The 19,372-nt window shown below is 42.4% G+C and overlaps 1 protein-coding gene across 1 annotated transcript in view; it reads right to left on the reverse strand.

Moving 5' to 3' along the window:
* Positions 1-19,372, reverse strand: part of riok3 (RIO kinase 3 (yeast)) — a 149,491-nt gene that overhangs the window by 40,830 nt on the left and 89,289 nt on the right. The window contains exons 8-9 of the mRNA XM_060921405.1: positions 15,847-16,029; positions 5,073-5,232 (exon numbers count right to left, since the gene is read on the reverse strand). Coding sequence (XP_060777388.1) covers positions 5,073-5,232; positions 15,847-16,029 — 343 coding nt within the window. The remainder of the gene's footprint in view (positions 1-5,072; positions 5,233-15,846; positions 16,030-19,372) is intronic.

Consider the following 19,372-nt stretch of genomic DNA (forward strand, 5'->3'; position numbering starts at 1 on the left):
AAATAAAAAATTTAAAGTGCTTGTCTAATAACACAAAATCTGTTCATTTGAGTAGTACTGCTAATAAACAAATAAATATTTACCAAATAGCAAATTTGCCACGTTGGTTGCACAAATCTTCCAGGAAAAAGATAGATAAAAACCGCAGGGGAGAGAGCGAGCTGTGTGTGTCTGTGTGTGCATGCGGTGAATAAAATAAAATCACTAAAAAGTGAATGAAGTGTACCTTTTTTTTTAAACCAAAAACAAAAGGTCACAACACTTTAATCTCTTAAAACTTAATATAATCTTGGTCTTTATGTTTGTCCATTTGTGTGTTCAAACTCTATTATTGACTCAAAGCAGTCAATGTTATAGAAGTCTGCAGGTGAATACAAAAGCAGTAATAAGTGCTGCAAGTACAAGTACATTTTTTAAAATCAAAAACGTACTTGAGTAAGAATGAAAAGTATTCGAAAATCTATTAAAGCTACTCCTACATGCATAATTTATTGGAGAAAGTTAATTAAGGACATAACAGAGTAAACAACGCTTTACTACCCAGCTCTGCTCATTAAAAATCAGTTTGTATTCCATTAATTATGCAAAGTGTTGAATGTGAGATTAGCCAAGATCATTAAATAGCAGCCAACTTATCTTGAACAGTTTATCAAGGAGTTGTTTGCTACATCTTTCTGAAGAAAACAGCAATTTACAAACAAATGGAAAAAATGTCCCAACTATACAATCACCATCCACTTTAATAGGAACACCTGTACACCTGCTCATTTATGCTGTTATCCAATCAGCCAATTATTTACCAGAAGCACAATGCATAAAATCATGCAGATTTTCAAGAAGTCAACAGGCTTTAGTTAAAGTTCACTTCAAACATCAGAATGGGAAAATGTGATCTGTGACTTTAACCACGGTATGGTTATTGGTGTCAGATGGGCTGATGTCAGAAACTGCTGATGTCCTAGGGTTTTCACATACAACAAACTCTAGAGTTAACACAGAATGTTGAAAAACAAAGAACATTCATTGAACAACAGTTTTGTGGGTGGAAACACCTTGTTGATAAGAGAGGTCAGAGGAAAATGGCCAGATTGGTTCAAGATGCCAGGAAGGCTATAGTAACTTGTATAAATCACTCTTTACAACCATCAGAATGCCTTTGTCATCACTGTACACAGTACAATGAAGTTGAAGAGTTTCATCTGAAAATGATTAAAACACATTTATAACGAGACAGACATAAAACTTAAGACAAATATAAAGCAATAAAAAAAATTAAGTGATAAGTTAAAAGTTATTGCACAGTTTTGTTATTGTACTTAAATGTATGAGGTCATAAGTCATGTGTCTGCAGCATTCACAGTTCTGATGGTCCAGGGAAAAAAGAAACTGTTTTTGAGTCTGTTTGCTTTGCTTTTCAGGCTGCTGTAGTGCCTCCCTGAGGGCAGAAGTGCAAACAGTTTGTGACCAGGGTGGGATCCTTGATGTTGCTGGCTTTGCTAAGGCATGGAGTTGGAGATGGTTTCCATAGAAGGCAGGGGACAGCCAAAAATTTTCTCTGCTGTTTTGATGACCTTCTGGAGGGCTCTTCTGTCTTCTGAGCAGCCAGCACACCACACTGTAATGCAGTATGCCAGCACAGTCTCTACAGTGGAGCGATAGAATGTCACTATCAGATTCTCATTTAGTTTGGCTTTCTGTAGCAGCCTCAGGAAGTGCAGCCGCTGCTGGTATTTCTTAACCACAGCCTAAGTATTTACCAACCAGGAGAGGTCCTGTGAGACTGCTGTCCCCAGAAACTTGAAGGATGAGACCCTTTCCACTTCTACCCCATTTATGAGGAGTGGGGCAGGTTCATCTCTGTCTCCTGAAGTCGATAACCATCTCCTTGGTTTTGCTGGTGTTCAGTGCCAGGTTGTTGTTGTTTGCACACCATATGGACAACTCCTGGATCTCATTCCTATACACTGACTCATCACCTCCCGTGATGAGACTGACCACTGTGGTGTCATCCGCAAACTTGGTGTTTGAGGCATGGATGGGAGTGCAGTCATAGGTGTAGAAAGCGTAGAGGAGTGGACTCAGAACAAAGTTTTATGGGGAGCCAGTGCGGAGTGTAATGGTGAAGGAGCTGTGGCAGCCGACTAACAGTCTGAGGGCGGTTGGTGAGAAAAATCTTATCCATGCACAGGTGGATGGAGGAAAACCCAGATTGTACAGCTTTTCCACTAGTCTGCCAGGGATAATTGTGTTGAAAGCTGAGCTGTAATCAATAAAAGAGCAACCTTACATAGGTGCTGGGGTGTTCCAGGTGACTCAGTGCAGTGTGGAGGGCTGTGTTGATGGCATCCTCAGTGGATATGTTTGCTCTGTATGCAAACTGGTAAGGGTCAAAAAGTTGGAGGGAGGCAGTCTTTGATGTGTTGTGCCACCAGTTTTTCAAAGCACTTCATTGCTAGTGATGTGAGAGCTATTGGTCTGTAGTCATCAAGACTGCTGATAGCTTGCTTCTTGGGGACCAGGATAACAGTCGCTGATTTTAAGCAGGATGGGACTGTGGCTTATGACAGGGAAAGACTGAATCTTTCTAAGGACCCCTGAGAGCTGGTCAGCACAAGCTTGGAGTACCTTGCAGAGTACTCCGTCCAGTCCAGCAGCTTTCATTTGGTTCACTGTCTTTAGCACACATCTCACTTGGTGCTCCTGGAGAGTGAGTGTGAAGGGCATGGGAGATGGTGGGGGTAGCGTGACTGAGTATAGTGATGTTGTCTCAAACCGAGAAAAGAAATGGTTCTTCTACCATGGTGAGGAGAAAAGCATCTCAGGATGCACAAAACATCAAATCTTCAGGTAGATGGGCTACAATGGCAGATGACCTTGGGGTCCACTCGTCAACCAGGAACAGTAATCTGAGGCAATCATGGGCACAGGCTAACCATAACTGGACAGCTAAAGTTGGGGGGATAACATGGACTGGAAAAAGCCCAGGTGAATTTTTTTTCCCCTCCCTAATACTCAACTTCCAATTTCAGTGAGTTTATGCCCATGAGAGCCTCAGATTCTTGTTCTGGGCTGATAGGAGTGGGACCCAATATGGTCTTCCGTTGTTCTCCTCAAGGTTTGATGTGATGTGTATTCTGAGATGCTGCTCACCACAGTTGTAAAGGGTGCTTATTTTAGTTACTATAGACCAGGGGTTCCCAAACTTTTCCATGCCAAGGCTCCCCAAACAGCATTAGCTTCTGGCCAGGGACCCCCTTTGTAAACCCACAGACAATGCTACAAAATATGTAAAGAAACATCAACTTTTAGAATGTTTTCTCTTACTTTTATTCAATATTCAATAATTGTTACATTTGTTTAGCATAAGAATATTATTAACTAACATGTTTTCAACACAAATATTTTCGCACTGAACAATAAACTGTATAACCTCTTGTAGTACCTGATTCAACTCGTTATCCATCCTTTTTGCGACCAGTGCCTCGTAATGGAGCATGCAATGTGTGGCCACTACATGCGGGGCCTCCTGCTTAATGAGAGCGGTCACTCCACTGATCTTCCCGGTCATTGCCGCGGCTCCGTCCGAACACACCCCCACACAACGGGTCCAGTCCAATCTGTTAGACTCAATGTAATCGTCCAAAACTTGAAAAATGTCTTTCCCAGTAGTTCTTTCAAGTGCTTTACAAAATAGTATTTCCTCCACAAATCTTTCCTGTGAAATAAATCTGATGTACACAAGCAGTTGGGCCTCATTGGATAAATCTGTTCTCTCATCCAGCTGAAGTGCGAAGTATTCGCTGGCTCTCACCTGCTCCAACAGCTGAGCAGATACGTCTTGAGCCATGTCACCAATCCGTCGGCTCACGGTGTTAGAGAGTGGGACAGCATCAATTTTTTTTGGCAGCATCCTCACCAAGCAATTCTCGGACAATGTCTTTGGTGGCTGGTAAAATCAAATCTTCTCCAATTGAATGAGATTTTTTTAGCACGAGCAATGTGGTACGAGGCTAAAAATGATGCCTTCCGGGCCCGCTCAGGGACAGTAGCTTGCTGGGTGAATGCAGCAGATTGCCTGACCAGACGCTCTTCGTTGCGTCTGAAGAAATCTACTGTTTTTTCGGCATCTGTCGGATGTTTTTGTACCAAGTGACGCTGAAGTTTTGAAGATTTTAAGAACTCGTTTGACAGGGTCTCCAGACAGAGGACGCATTTTGGGCAATCATGGCCATTTTTCTGTATGGCCGTAAAGCTATACTTAATGTATGCTGCCTCATATTTTCGGATTTTAGTTGGCCAGGACTTCTTAGTTTTTTTCGCAGCAGGGCCCTTCACAGCAGGGCTGTTGGTTTGTTCCTTCGGTCTCTTCTTCAAAAACCTGTCCATTTTGCGCTAGCAATACGCTAGCTTGAGGAGCAAAGCAGCTTGATAAATGGCGCAAATCGCAACGTCACAGGCAATCGGAGAGATGAGCATGGCAAACAACGTTTCGATATGATGTATTATTATTAATAATTATATTTTATAATGATTAAAAAATTAATTACAATATATTTAATAATAATTTTTAAAAAAGTATATATTCTTTTTCGCAATTTTTTTGTTATCGTCCCTCCAACTTTCTGAGGCCCCCCTAGCGCCCCCTGGCGGCCCCCACTTTGAAAACCACTGCTATAGACTTCCTGTCAGCTAAAACCAGTTTGATCATTTGAACCAGTTTGATCACTTTTTTGGATTGATGAGAGAGAGATCAAAGGAGTTTGATCTCTCTCTCATCAATCCAAAAAAGTGAAAACTCCAGGACATCAGGTTTGAAATATTCAAACCAGCCCACATGGCATGAGCAACCATGCCATGATTAAAGTCACAGACTCCCCCCAAATTTCTCATGTTTGATGTGAAAGTTAATTGAAGCTATTGACCTGTATCTGTATGATTTTATGCACTGTGTTGCTGCCATATGATTGGCCGATTGGATAACTGTATAAACGAGCATTTGTACAGGTGTTCCTATTACAGTGAGTATACTAAATTGAAAACTGGCATTAAAAAAAATAAAAAATAAAAAATACCTGCAGTACTTGGTAATATGCCTTCTTCAGGTCCTCAGAAGTCAGCATGGCATCTTTTAACTTAGGAGCTGGCACTTGGTTCTGACCAATAAAAGACATCACAAGAATATGCTTCTTGAGAATCACCACTTCTGGGCAGGGAATCCCAGCTTTCTTCATCCTGTGTATGTATCCACAAGACAGAGACAGTCAGGTCCATAAATATTATGGATATTGACAAAATTAGTATCATTTTAGCTGTCTACACAATATATTGGAGTTGAAATTAAATAATTTAATTTGACTGCATCGATTGTATAAAAATGGTGTGCTCCTGTTCACTTCCAGTCTATAGAAATGAAGCCAAAATACCTTTGCCATATTGTCAAATTTGCAACCAGAGTCTGTTCAGGAGGGACTGTCTCCTCCTCGAGTTTGCACAGTAGTGCCGAGGGGCACAGTCCCTGCTTTGGTAGACTCTGTCCCATCTCTGGTAGAAAGTGATCAGATGAATAGGGTCACGTTCTCAAAACCTATTTTATCTATCCAGAGAGCCTGTATAGTTTCAGCTGGAGATATTTCATTAATATGGCTGTATCTAGCAAGGACATTTATCACATGGATATGAACTGGACATTCGCAGACAGAATTTCATGATTTCAGAAGGACAGGCTGACTTATGCCACAGTTAGCAGTGCAGTGCTACTTAAAATCCATCTTAATGTTGTTGGTAGTTGATTGTTCACTGATTAAGAAAAATACTTTTGTGCAAATTCTGATTAGATGTCATTAATAGTGATATTGCCACCATGGTGGCTATATGTGCTAGCATGATTATATTAGCCTTTTTCCTATTAAACCTCCAGACGTTTCACACATTTTTAAATAGAAATAGCTAACAACTTGTATTTGTGCATATCTTCAGAAAAGTTCAAGTAAGTAGGTATGATGGTAAATTCTATGGTGAAGTTAGCTGGCTGGCTACAGGTGGTCTCTTCCAGGAAAGCAGTCAGTCAATCACATTCCCAAGTGTATCCATGCCTTCTTACAATATAGCAGAATAGCAGATATCAGCATAGGTAAAAGTAACTGAATTAGACATTATAGATGGAAAGACAGTTTAGATGAGAAAAGTGACGTAATTAATAAATAAAATAAATAAAATCCTATTTTTGGCAGTTAAAAATTGTACTGCAACCAGCCAGCAGGGGCGCTAGACCTGTGGTGGCTTCACTTTTTAAAGATGATGCATTTATGTATTCTACATAGAATGTTTGAGGGTATTTCCATCCATTGGTACCAACTTGATAAACATGGCTAAGATCATTCAAGTTAGACCCATTTAGCGGGCAATGGACATTCTTGGGGAACCCTCAATCCCTTCATACCTTGTTTTGACCCTTGCCATCGGGAAGGAGGTATACATTCCTCAGAAGGCCAAAACAATATTATGTTTTGGAACATTATTATGATATCGGAAATCATTTGTTCCCTCAGCTGTTTGTTCCCAACAGCTTAAACAAGCTGTAGGCTTAGCTGCTATTGTGCACACATTTTTAACAAAGGACTGATGGACTTAGTGCCTTTATAGCCCACTGCAACCTTTATTGCAACACCAATTCCAAAACAGTTGGGACACTGCAAAATGTAAATAAAACCAGAATGCAATGACGTGCAAATCCTTTTGGACCCATATTCAACTGAATAAAACATTTAAAATGTTCAAACTTGGCCGTTTTTTGTAAATATACACTCAATCTGATGTCTGCAAGATGCTCCAAACAAGCTGGGATAGGATCACGTTTACAACTGCATTACATCACCTTTACTTTTAACACCACTCAGTAAATGTTGGGAACTGAGGAGAATAACTGTTGAGGTTTTGAAAGTGAAATTATTTGCCATTCTTGCTTGATATATATGACTTCAGTTGCACAACAGCCCTGGGTCTCAGTTGTCCTATTTTGTGCTTCATAATGTTCTTGTGAACAACCGGTGGTGTAACCCAGCTCACATCACTATGAAGGAGCGCATCTGCAGCCCGGATGTTGAACTGTGTGCTGTCGGACTTCGTCCATATTATCTGCCCAGGGAGTTTTCTAATATGTTACCATGGTGGCTGTTTATGTTCCCCCCCGCAAACCCACACACTGCTTGTGACACTATTCACTCTGCAATAGCCCGGCTACAGACTCAACACCCGAGTGCATTCATTGCTATCTCAGGTGACTTTAATCATGTTAATTTGGACAAAACACTTTCCACTTTCACCCAATTTGTGAACTGTCCTACCAGAGAGGGAAGAACAATAGACCTGCTGTATGCTAAATGTTAAAGAGGCTTACAGCTCTTCCTCCCTCCCCCCACTGGGCAGGTCAGACCACAACCTGATTCACCTCTCCCCCTGCTATGTGCCTCTGGTGAAGAGACTGCCCACCACATCAAAGATAGTGAGGAGATGGACAGACGAGGCCAACGAGACACTGCAGGGATGCTTCGAGGTGACAGACCAGCAGACACTGTGTGAGCCCCACGGAGACGACATTGATGGGCTCACAGAGTGCATCACGGGATACATCAACTTCTGTGTGGACACCACTGTCCCAGCTAGAACTGTCAGCTGTTACCCCAACAACAAGCAGTGGGTAACGAAGGACATCAAAGCCCTCTTAAATGAGAAGAATAGGGCTTTCAGAGCCAGCAACAAGGAGGAGGTGCGAGGAGTACAGCGTGAACTGAGAGCAACGATCAGGGAGGCCAAGGATAAGTACAGGAGGAAATTGGAGTGGAAACTCCAACAGAACAACATGAGAGGTGTGGAGTGGAATGAAGACCATCACTGGTTACAAGCCAACCAACAGTGAAGGAGTGGATGGTAATGTGGAAAGGGCAAATGAGCTGAATATCTCCTTTAACAGATTTGATGGCATGACCCCACCCACCACCACCACCACTCTTCTGTGGGATGGCTACAACCACACACTTTACATTCTCTCCCCTCCCCCGCCTCTTCTTTCCCAACCTCATCCCCATTTCATGACTTTGCTCACACCTCCTCAACAGACCCCCTGGCTGAGCACCCCCCCCAAGAAACACCTTTATCCCTCCCCCACCCATCACCCCCACACTGATCATCAGTGAGGAGCAAGTGAGAAGACAGCTGAAAAGACTCCATGTAGGAAAATCAGCAGGCTCGGATGGTGTTCGCCCCAGGGCCCTGAAGACCTGTGCCCTCCAGCTAAGTGGAGTACTTCAGCATGTCTTCAACATGAGCCTGGGTCTTCAGAGGGTCCCCGTGCTGTGGAAGACGTCATCCCTTGTCCCTGTACTAAAGAAGCTGCGTCCCAGCGACCTCAAAGACTACAGGCCCGTGGCATTGACGTCACACATTATGAAGACCCTGGAGATACTCATCCTGGAGCAGATCCGGCCTATGGTCCAACCACTTCTTGACCCCCTTCAGTTCGCCTACCGGGGCTGGTCTTAGAGTAGAGGACGCAATCATCTACCTGCTCAACAAAGTTTACGGACACCTGGACAAGCCAGCCAGCACTGTGAGGATCATGTTTTTTGATTTCTCCAGTGCTTTTGACACCATCCGGCTGGCTCTGCTGGGTGAGAAGTTGACAGTGATGCAGGTGGATGCCCCACTGGTGTCCTGGATTGTAGATTATTTGACTGGCAGACCACAGTATGTGCGCTTGCAGGGCTGTGTGTCGGACAGAGTGATCAGCAATACCGGGACTCCGCAAGGGACTGTCCCTTCTCCTTTCCTTTTCACTCTCTACACCACTGATTTCAACTACTGTACGGAGACCTGCCACCTCCAGAAATTTTCTGATGACTCTGCAGTGGTTGGACGTATTACTGGTGGTGATGAGAGTGAGTACAGGATGGTGGTGGACAACTTTGTCACATGGAGCAGGAAGAACCACCTACAGCTCAACGTGATGAAGACGAAAGAACTGGTGGTCGATCTGAAGAGAATCAGGGCTCCGGTGAACCCTGTTAACATCCAAGGGGTCAGTGTGGACGTGGTGGAGGAATACAAGTACCTGGGGGTGTACTTGGACAATAAACTGGACTGGTCCAAAAACGTGGACACTGTATACAAAAAGGGCCAGAGCCATCTCTATTTTCTGAGACAGCTGAGGTCTTTCAACATCTGCCGAACGATGCTGCGGATGTTCTATAAGTCTGTGGTGGCCAGCGCCATCCTGTACGCTGTCGTCTGCTGGAGCAGCGGCTTGAGGGTGAAGGACACCAACAGACTCAATAAGATCATCAGGAAGGCCGGCCATGTTGTAGGTGTGGAAGTGGACTCTGACAGTGGTGTTGGAGAAGAGCGAGCATGCATGCATGTATGTATGTATGTATGTGGTGTTGGAGAAGAGCGAGCATGCATGCATGCATGCACGCTCTTCTCCAACACCACATACATACATACATACATTCTTAGAAATGTCCTTCCCACCCTCTACATGAGGAGCTGATCAGCCGCAGGAGCACATTCGGTAAACAGCGGATTCTTCCACGCTGCACAACTGAGAGACACAGGAAATCATTCCTACCTGTTTCTGTCAAGCTGTACAATGCCACTGTATAACTGTGGTACACTTCTTACCATGATCCTTAACTCAGGTGCAATATATGTATATAGGAATCATTGAATATAAAATCACTTCATTTTGCTTTTACTTAAGTTATTGAACTTATTTAAATTTATTTAATTTTAATTTATTCTTTTTTAAAGACCATTTTATCTTCTATTTTTAGACATGTTTACTTCTTCCTTGATTCAGGAGCTTGGCTGCAAATTTTGAATTTCCCTCCGGGGATTAATAAAGTAATTCTGATTCTGATAATGCACCACACATTTTCAATAGGACACAGGTCTGGACTGCAGGCAGGCCAGTTTAGCACCCACACTCTTCGTACAAAGCCATGCTGTTGTAACACATTCAAAATGTAGCTTGGCATTGTCTTGCTGGAAAAAGGAGAGATGTCCCTGAAAAAGAGGTCATTTGGATGGCAGCATATGCTGCCCCAAAACCTTTCCACATTAACAGTGCCTTCACAAATGTGCAATTTACCCATGACATGGGCAGCAATTTACCCATGACATGGGCACCAATATACCCCCATACCATCACAGATGCTGGCTTTTGGACACTGTGCTGGTAACAACCTGGATGGTCTTTTTCCTCTTTAGCCCAGAGGACATGACATCCATGATCATGTGGACTGCAAAGTCAAAATGTGGACTGGTCAGACCACAGCACACTTTTCCACTTTGCATCAGTCCTTATATGAGCTTGATCCCAGAGAGGTCAGCAGCATTCCTGAATGTTCGGCAGGGTCTTAATTTGCAGTTGTAGATGCAGCGTTGAACTGTGTTTAAATCAACAGGAGTTTTCCTAAGGGTTCCTGAGCCCATGTACCAATATTCTTGATACAATCATGTTGGTTTTTAAATGCAGTACCACACAAGGGATCAAAGGTCACAGGTATTTAACATTGGCTTTCAGCATTGCCTCTTACATGCAGAGATTTCTTTTGATTTTATGGATTTGGGATGGTGAAATCCATAAATTCTTTGCAAGTGTATATTGAGAAACATTGTTAAACTGTTGGACTATAGGGGAAACCATGGCCTAATGATTAGAGAAGCAGCTTTGGGACCAAAAGGTCACTAGTTTGATTCCCTGGACCAGCAGGAATGGCTGAAGTGCCCTTGAGCAAGGCACCTAACCCCCAACTGCTCTGGGTATGTTGTATGTCACTCTGGATAAGAGCATCTGCTAAATGCCATTAATCTAATGTAATATTTACCCATGGAGTTTTTCCCCAAAGTGGTGAACCTCACCCCATCCTTGCTTATGAATGAATGAATGAATGAATGAGCTTTTCAAGGATGCCCTTTTCATACCCAATACATCATGTTAGCCATGCTTTATCGATTCCACAAACAGCTCTGATGTGTGTTTGGGGTCACTGTCCTGTTGGAACACTCAATTGGATCCAAGTTTCAAGTGTCTAGCTGATGGTTTGAGGATATGCTGAATTCTGAGGTAGTCCTCCTTAATTATTTTATTTTTTCATCATACAGCGGCTTTAGAATGATATTGAGGTATTCTGGCAGTGCTTTGAGAGCAATTTCAACTAATTGTTCAGTCAGAACTCGCATCAATCAGAACTTCTGGAGAACCCTTTGTTATCTTGGGATATCGAATGCCAAACCAACTCGGCGGGGTTGCAGAGCTGGACGACACAAGAAATTTATGCCACTACAACAACATTGTAAATCAAGCCCAACTCCTTCCATCTTTAGTGATTTATTCTCTGTTATGCCGGTTTCTGGACGGGTTTCAACTGTTCCTGGCCATTTGCATAATCCTACTTCGACGATATTAAATATTCAGACCAACACCTCTGATGCAGTCACGCATATAGGCAACACCTTTGCGAGTCGCCCATCTGTGAAGGGATAAATATACCTGTCAGAATATCACGCAATAGCGCGATTCACAATGGAAATCAAACACCGATGTATCCAATAATTAGAAGACCGTGTTTGGATTCGTTCCCTTGGAATACTGGTGAGCCTCATCATCCTTGCACCACCGAACATTTTATGCATGGACGGAGTTTGATCCTCGCTAACACCATGTCCTTAGCACCTAAAATAGATGAAGTGCGGTCAGTTATTTTGGAATTGAAACCTCATTTAGGTTTCTTCATGGAAACGTGGCTTAGGGACAGTTTACGCTCTGACCACATAAAAATCCCAGGATACAACTTTTTGCAACGGAATCGGACCACAGATCATGGTGGAGTGGGACTTTATATTGAAAACTTGATCAAGTTCAAATGTCTTGATCATTTGCAAGATCCGACTCTCGAGGTCCTTTGGGTGTGGCTTAGGCCTACTAGACTTCCACGGGGAATTCCTTGCGTTATCGCAGGCACTGTATACCACCCACACTTCAATGACAGTGCTAGCGATTCTACTCTATTGGACTACGTGTGCGAATCTTTTACGTCCATTGAAGGAGAGTATCCTGGTTGCGGTTTGCTGTTACGCGGGGACTTCAACAGATTGGATATTCGACGCCTTACTTCCCAGTTTAAACTTAAGCAGATTGTTAACAAACCAACAAGAGGCGATCAGATTTTGGACCTGGTGATTACCAACATGCCTCAATTGTACGATAACAATGCCGTACAGATACTGCCTTCATTCGGCCTATCCGACCACAATGTAGTCACAGTTTTCCCCAAAGCCAGACCACCGAAAACGGGCTCAAGTAGGAGATCAGTTTTGAGACGCGATCTGCGTGCCAGTCGCAAGTCCGAGCTAGGTCGAGATCTCTCTCGTATCGACTGGTCTCTGGTCGACGACGCTGAATCCTGTGATGATAAACTTAAGTTTCTGATCGATACCATCAACATCGGCCAAAACATCATTATGCTGGTGAAGCAATTTAAGGTCCACACTGATGACCCACTTTGGGTCACCGCCAAGTTTAAACAGCTCATCAAATTTCGTCAGGAAGCGTTTATCAAAGGAGATGCCGATCGCTTTCGTCACCTACGTAATGTCGTAAATCGCAAACGGAAATTGCTACACAGTAATTATTACGCGTCGAAAGTCAGTAGTCTAAGGGACACTAAGCCCAGTCATTGGTGGTCAGCAGTTAAATGTATTGCGGGGATGGTTCCAGCTTCTGGATCAACATCTTTATTCTCAGACTTGCAACTGGAGGGTTTGAATGACAACTCTAGCAATCTCGAGCTAGCCAACGCCATCAACGCCGCCTTTCTCAAGCCTATGGAGTCCTTTGTTCCTCTTGACGAGACGTCACGCCACCCTGATGACCATACGTCCTTTACTGTCACCAAGGCCACGGTTCTAAAGGCTCTCAAGAAGCTCAACCCTCGTAAGGCTGCAGGTCCTGATCTCGTTCCTAGTTGGCTACTATGTGACTATGCTGAAATCCTTGCCCAGCCGATCACCTCAATCCTGAATAGCAGCTTCAAAGAACAAAAACTCCCGTCTTCATGGAAACTTGCTGACGTCGTACCCCTGCCCAAGCAGAAACCTGTAGTAGATGTTTCCAAACACCTCCGCCCAATTTCTCTGACACCTGCCATATCTAAGCTAGCCGACGAGTTTGTTGTTTCTGCCCATGTGGGTCCAGCAGTCTTAAACATCATCGACCCTAACCAATATGGCGGTATCCCGAAATCCTCTATGCTCTTCGCATTGATGTCAATGCTACACCACTGGTCCAAGGCCACCGATTGATCTGGTGCAGCTGTCAGGGTAGTACTTTTTGACTACCGAAAAGCGTTTGATTTGATTGATCACAATTTACTGGTTCAAAAGATCCTTGCTCTAGACATTCCCGGGTGTGTTATTAATTGGGTGATCGATTTCCTGTGTAATCGGAAACGGCGCGTCAAACTATCTTCGGATTGTCTGAGTGGGGGCCAGTCCCAGCTGGGGTACCCCAGGGTCCCAGCTGGGGTACCCCAGGGTACCAAGCTTGGGCCTTGGCTTTTCATACTCATGATCAATGACCTGAAGGTAGACTCTCTGATCTGGAAGTACGTGGACGGTAGCTGAGATCGTACCTCGCGGTGATGTTGGAAACGCACAGAAGGCCGTGTCAACAGTCACTGATTGGACACTGAAGAACAAAATGCAGCTAAACGCTGATAAGTGTAAAGAGTTATTGATTTTAAGAACAACACTCATGATTTCTCCCCTCTTGTGATCGAAGGTAATCAACTCCCTGTTGTAACATCTGCTAAGATTCTTGGAGTTACCATTTCAGACAATCTCAGATGGAACAATCACATACGAGAATGCATTAAGAAAGCGAATAAACGGTTGTTTTTCATTGTTTCATTGAAAAGGGCCAATGTTCCCGTTAAAGACATTCCGGATTTTTACTCTTGTACCATCAGGCCCATATTGGAATACTGTGCGCCGGTTTACCATCATGCGCTTCCAATATACCTAAGCAAGTAAATTGAACGGGTGCAGAAACGTGTAATTAAAATTCTTGCCCCACACTCGTCGTATAGCGAAGGTATCGCCAACCTTGGTCTCACTACACTCAAGGAGAGACGTTCCAATATCTGTGCCAAGTTCTTCACTGCTATCACCAGTGATCCTACTCACAAGCTAAACTGCCTCTTGCCACCAGTTAACTGCTCAAAGTATACGCCAAGACGAAACAGGAACTTCTGCTTGCCGCAGTTTAAAAAGGACAGGCATAGAAACACCTTTATACCTGCTATGTGTGCAATGCAGTTTTCATAATAGAGAACATCTCATCTCATCTCATTATCTCTAGCCGCTTTATCCTTCTACAGGGTCGCAGGCAAGCTGGAGCCTATCCCAGCTGACTACGGGCGAAAGGCGGGGTACACCCTGGACAAGTCGCCAGGTCATCACAGGGCTGACACATAGACACAGACAACCATTCACACTCACATTCACACCTACGGTCAATTTAGAGTCACCAGTTAACCTAACCTGCATGTCTTTGGACTGTGGGGGAAACCGGAGCACCCGGAGGAAACCCACGCGGACACGGGGAGAACATGCAAACTCCACACAGAAAGGCCCTCGCCGGCCCTGGGGCTCGAACCCAGGACCTTCTTGCTGTGAGGCGACAGCGCTAACCACTACACCACCGTGCCGCCCCGTAATAGAGAACATCTTACAGAAATTTTAGTTAAACTATTTTTCAAATTTAAGATGAAATAGGAACTTCTGCTTGCCGCGGTTTAAAACAGACAGGCATAGAAACACCTTTATACCTGCTGTGTGTGCAATGCAGTTTTCATAATAGAGAACATCTTATAGAAATTTCAGTTAATCAAACTATTTTCTAAATTTCATAAATTATTCAAATGTATTTATAAATTTGTTGTATGTATATTTATATATGTATTTTCAATTGTGTACATCTGTAATGCAATTCAGTCATGTGACTGCTATGTGAGTTTTTTAATAAACTAATCTATCCATCTATCTATTCCATTCACTTTGTGGAATGCACAAGTTCCACTGGCAGCAAAACAGCCCCAGAGCATGATGCTACCACCACCATGTTTAACAGTTGGTACAGTGTTCCTCTTTACATTGGTCACTGTGGCCAAACAACTCAATCTTTGTCTCAACTGACCATAAAACCTGCTTCCAGAAGGCATTTTCTTTGTGTACATGGCGAGCTGCAAACTCCAGTCAAGCCCGAAGGTGTTGATTTTAGAGCAGGGGCTTCTTTCTTCGATGGCAGCCTCTTAGCCTACAGTGATGTAAAACTCACTTGACTGTAGACAGGGACACTGGATTCCTCAGCAGTTTCCCCCATTCATGGCAGTTCAAAGAAATCATTGAACTATGACATTCATGTACACTTCTGACTGCAACTGTATGATTATGCTAGTTTGTCCAATTACTTTTGGTCACTTAAAAAGGGAGACTGCATATAAAAAGGTGCTGTAATTCCTACAGCACCCTGGATGTAAACAGCTTTAAATTAAAGCTGAAAGTCTGCACATCTATTATTTCATTTCAACTCCAATATACTATGGTAGACAGCTAAAATAACCAAACACTTCTAATGTCCATACTTGTGTATGGACCTGACTGTAGTACTATAAATTTAACATGTAATATTGAACAACAGTCTTAAACCTAATGATAGCAGCAGATAATACTCAAGAATAGGAATAGTAGAAAACTGCACACTTGTGTACAAGGGTGCTGGAATCTTACCTGGTCAGGTTGTGCATCTCCTTTTCAGCCCACAGATGGATGATCTTACGAGGATTCAGCTTACTGAAACGGTCTTTAAAACGGTAATCATCCTTAATGTATTTGTCCCGGTTCTTGAATTCATTCAATGTAGTCTTGAAGACCTTGAGGACACACTCCTCTGGAATTACCATCTTCTCAAAGCTAAGAGATTATTTAAAGCAACATTACAAAATTATAACTATTTTTCAATGTATTAAAAAAATTAAAATCAGATTAAATTTTCTTTTGAACATTTACAAGCAAATCAGAACTGGTGTCTGATGTTTTTAAATGCTCAAATTTAAAAAAAAAAATTGCACTCAAATTAATCATTAGAGCCATTTGGCAAAACTGATATTTTGCGAAGTTCTGGAATAAATGAGCTTAATGTTGACATTCATGACAAATTGTTTTCAATGACAAAATACAAAAGGAAGCCTTTCCATGTTGTCAGACATTTGGGGGGGAGGGGGTGTTACCCAGTAGAATTACATTGTATAGCCATTTTGTGGTTGCTGGTTATAGTGTTTAATTATACTGGACCAATTTCAATTGGTTCAATGGAAATTCAAACCAGTTTTTGCCCCTAGTAAATATCTGGACCCAAAGAGGTGGGAAGATGGAGGCCAGATTAAAAATCCTGGAGTTTCCCTTTAACAGCAACATATTCCAAATGCCAATACCATACTTGAATTCTAGACCTTTTATCTGCTTATTTATAAGCGAAATTATGAGGGAACACCACACACATGGAACAGCCAATTATTCAATTACGTTCTCTTAAAAAGAGAAGGACCACATATAAAAAGTTGGACATACTCTTGAAAGCAATCTGCCCTTTGAGGTCATATTCATTAATTTCCACCCCAATATACTAGATAGCTAAAATAAATGTCTTCCAAATATTTATGGAGTTAACCAGAAGATTTAAAAAGTGACACTGAGTAGATGGTACATCAGAAGCAAAACGTCCCTGTCTGTTAGGTTTCCAAGTCAATTTGCAACATGTTTAGTGATTTTATGCACAGCAATATTAACACACACTCTTAAAAATTTTTCTGCTACCATTGTGATAAATGTCTGGGCTGCACCTGAGAGTTGAAAACCATTTATATTTAAAAAGTACTTAAAATGTTAATCTATGGCTCTTGGTAGGTAAATAAAATTTGCTAGGTTTAAAGGCCATATGAAAAGGTTTTTTAATATGAAAACTGGTTAGGTGTTAGTACTCTAACAGTCTAGAAAAGTAAACAAGTATGTGATTCGAGACAACACTAGTTTGTTTAATGGAGGTAGATAGACAGGGAAATTTGTCCATTTTACTTGAACTACACTAGTGTAGTGTCAATAGTGGTGGTGGTGGTGGGAATAAATAAAATGATATACCCTATTAAAATTATGTAGCACAGAAACATTTCAAAATGTTAGCATACAAAAGTCCATCTTCAATATTTCTTATATTAAAGTAATACAGACACCTAAATAAATTCACTCTTCCCTATGACTCCATGAAAATAAAGATAACTATAACTTTCACCCACAATGTAATTGCAGATAATAAGCCTTTGATAAAGTGTGTGTGTGGGGTGGGGGGGTGGGGGAATGGCCCAACACCAAAGCAGCATGATCGAGCAGACAGGAACTGAGGTGCCTTGTTGTGACGTAGATCGGGGAATTTCCAGAAACTGGAAGTGCATGCAGTGTCTGAAGCCAGGACTTTTAAACATCATTTTCCATCACTACCAAAGGAATACAGACAAGCCCAGTCACATAATAACATGGCACTTTATTTAGAAATATTATGGTGTTAATGCAGTATTCCTTTGTGGTACTTTACAATACTGAAAAGGTTTTAAACTAACACTTAAATAAATTCACTCTTCTCTATGACTCCGTGAAAATAAAGCAATCTGGCTGACAGATGGTGCACTCTAGTGTACACATACTCCCTTACGCCAGAGTGTTGAAAATGCTTGAAAACAATGACAAATACAGGCTTGAATAGTGGGTAGATACTCTTAGGTAGCTGGGAAAATATTTTATTTTAGCCTTCAAGTTGAGTAGATCTACACTAGCACTGTTTTGGCACACTGGCTGCAGTCTAGTGACTACTTTCCACTACAATTGTCTACACTAAGCAACATATCTCTGTGCCACACTGTGCTTTTGGGAGGCTGGTATTCAGTAGGCAATTGCTGAATTGGAACTAAAACAATTATTTTATCTTGGCCTGAGTTATAACTTGTTGACAGGAATGACCATCATACGAACAATTACATCATACAAAGATTCTAACAACAGCTGGTATTGGTAATTATTAATGTAATGTAAACAAAAACAGGTGGTCTGTTACAATCATTCCTCCACCATGTCCACTTGTCAGCTTGCCGAGACCTGAGTGGCAGTCACTTACCTCATTTGTGGTTGTCAATGTAACAGTCCTGGTACAGCTCAAACTGGTAGGGCTCTATCCCGAGCACTACATTCTCCCTCTTCTCCTCTGCCTCCTCCTCTCCAACCTCCTCTTCCCCAACTAACTTCTCTTCATCCCCATCATAGAAGACATGCACTGCGTCCGAAATCATTCACTGCTCACTATATAATTGACTATATAGTGAGTTCGAATTTTGTAGTGCTGCCTGAATGTACAATGAGAATTATTACACTCTATATAGTGGACTCCTAGTATCCCATAATGCATCGTGAAAAGTAGTGTACAACCAATGGTCACTAACCAAACAATATATACCATCGTGCATTGCAGTCACACTGAAAGAAAAATGGCAGACAACAGAGAGGAGCAATCGGTGCAGCAACGAGAGAATATTAAATTAAAAGTAGTAAGAGAACAGAAAATAAGCTAAAATAGACATAAGACATAAAATACGAGAATAAAAGTTACAGTGCAGAGAGAGGAATTAATCAAAAGCCTCAAATTTGATTTAACAAAAAGGCAGTAGCAAAGAAGAAAGTATTCAGCCTTGATTTAAGAGAACTGAAAGATGCAGCAGACACAAAGTACTTTATATTTATTAATGTGGGAAATATGCTCGTATGATATGCATCACAAAAATACATGCATGTATTTATTATTTTGAAAACCCACCAGCCGACTGCTCTGGCACATTTTAATTGTGCAACAGTAACGACAAATAACGGCGTGGCAGAGTAGTGTCCGAAAGTGTTTTTTCACTTTACCAGGGAGCTCACTATTGCCGCTTTTCCACTACAAATGCGGCTGAGCTGTGCCGTGCTGAGTCGAGCTGAGCGGGGCTGTTGGAGTTGCATTTCGACTACAACCGCGCTGAACCGTGCTGGCTGGACACATTGGGTGGAGTTAGCGAAAGTGGGTGGACGTCACGTGATGTTGTTAAGCAGCGCAAACAGTGACATCAGTGACAGTGGCGGAACAAGTCAGAACCGGGCCGGGGGCGGGGCAAATGACCGGGCCCTTTATTAAAGCGTATCATAACATCATTTTAGGCTACAAAATGTCCGCAACTGC

This window comes from Neoarius graeffei, chromosome 5 (genome assembly GCF_027579695.1).
Source record: "Neoarius graeffei isolate fNeoGra1 chromosome 5, fNeoGra1.pri, whole genome shotgun sequence".
NCBI classification, from domain to species: Eukaryota; Metazoa; Chordata; class Actinopteri; order Siluriformes; family Ariidae; genus Neoarius; species Neoarius graeffei.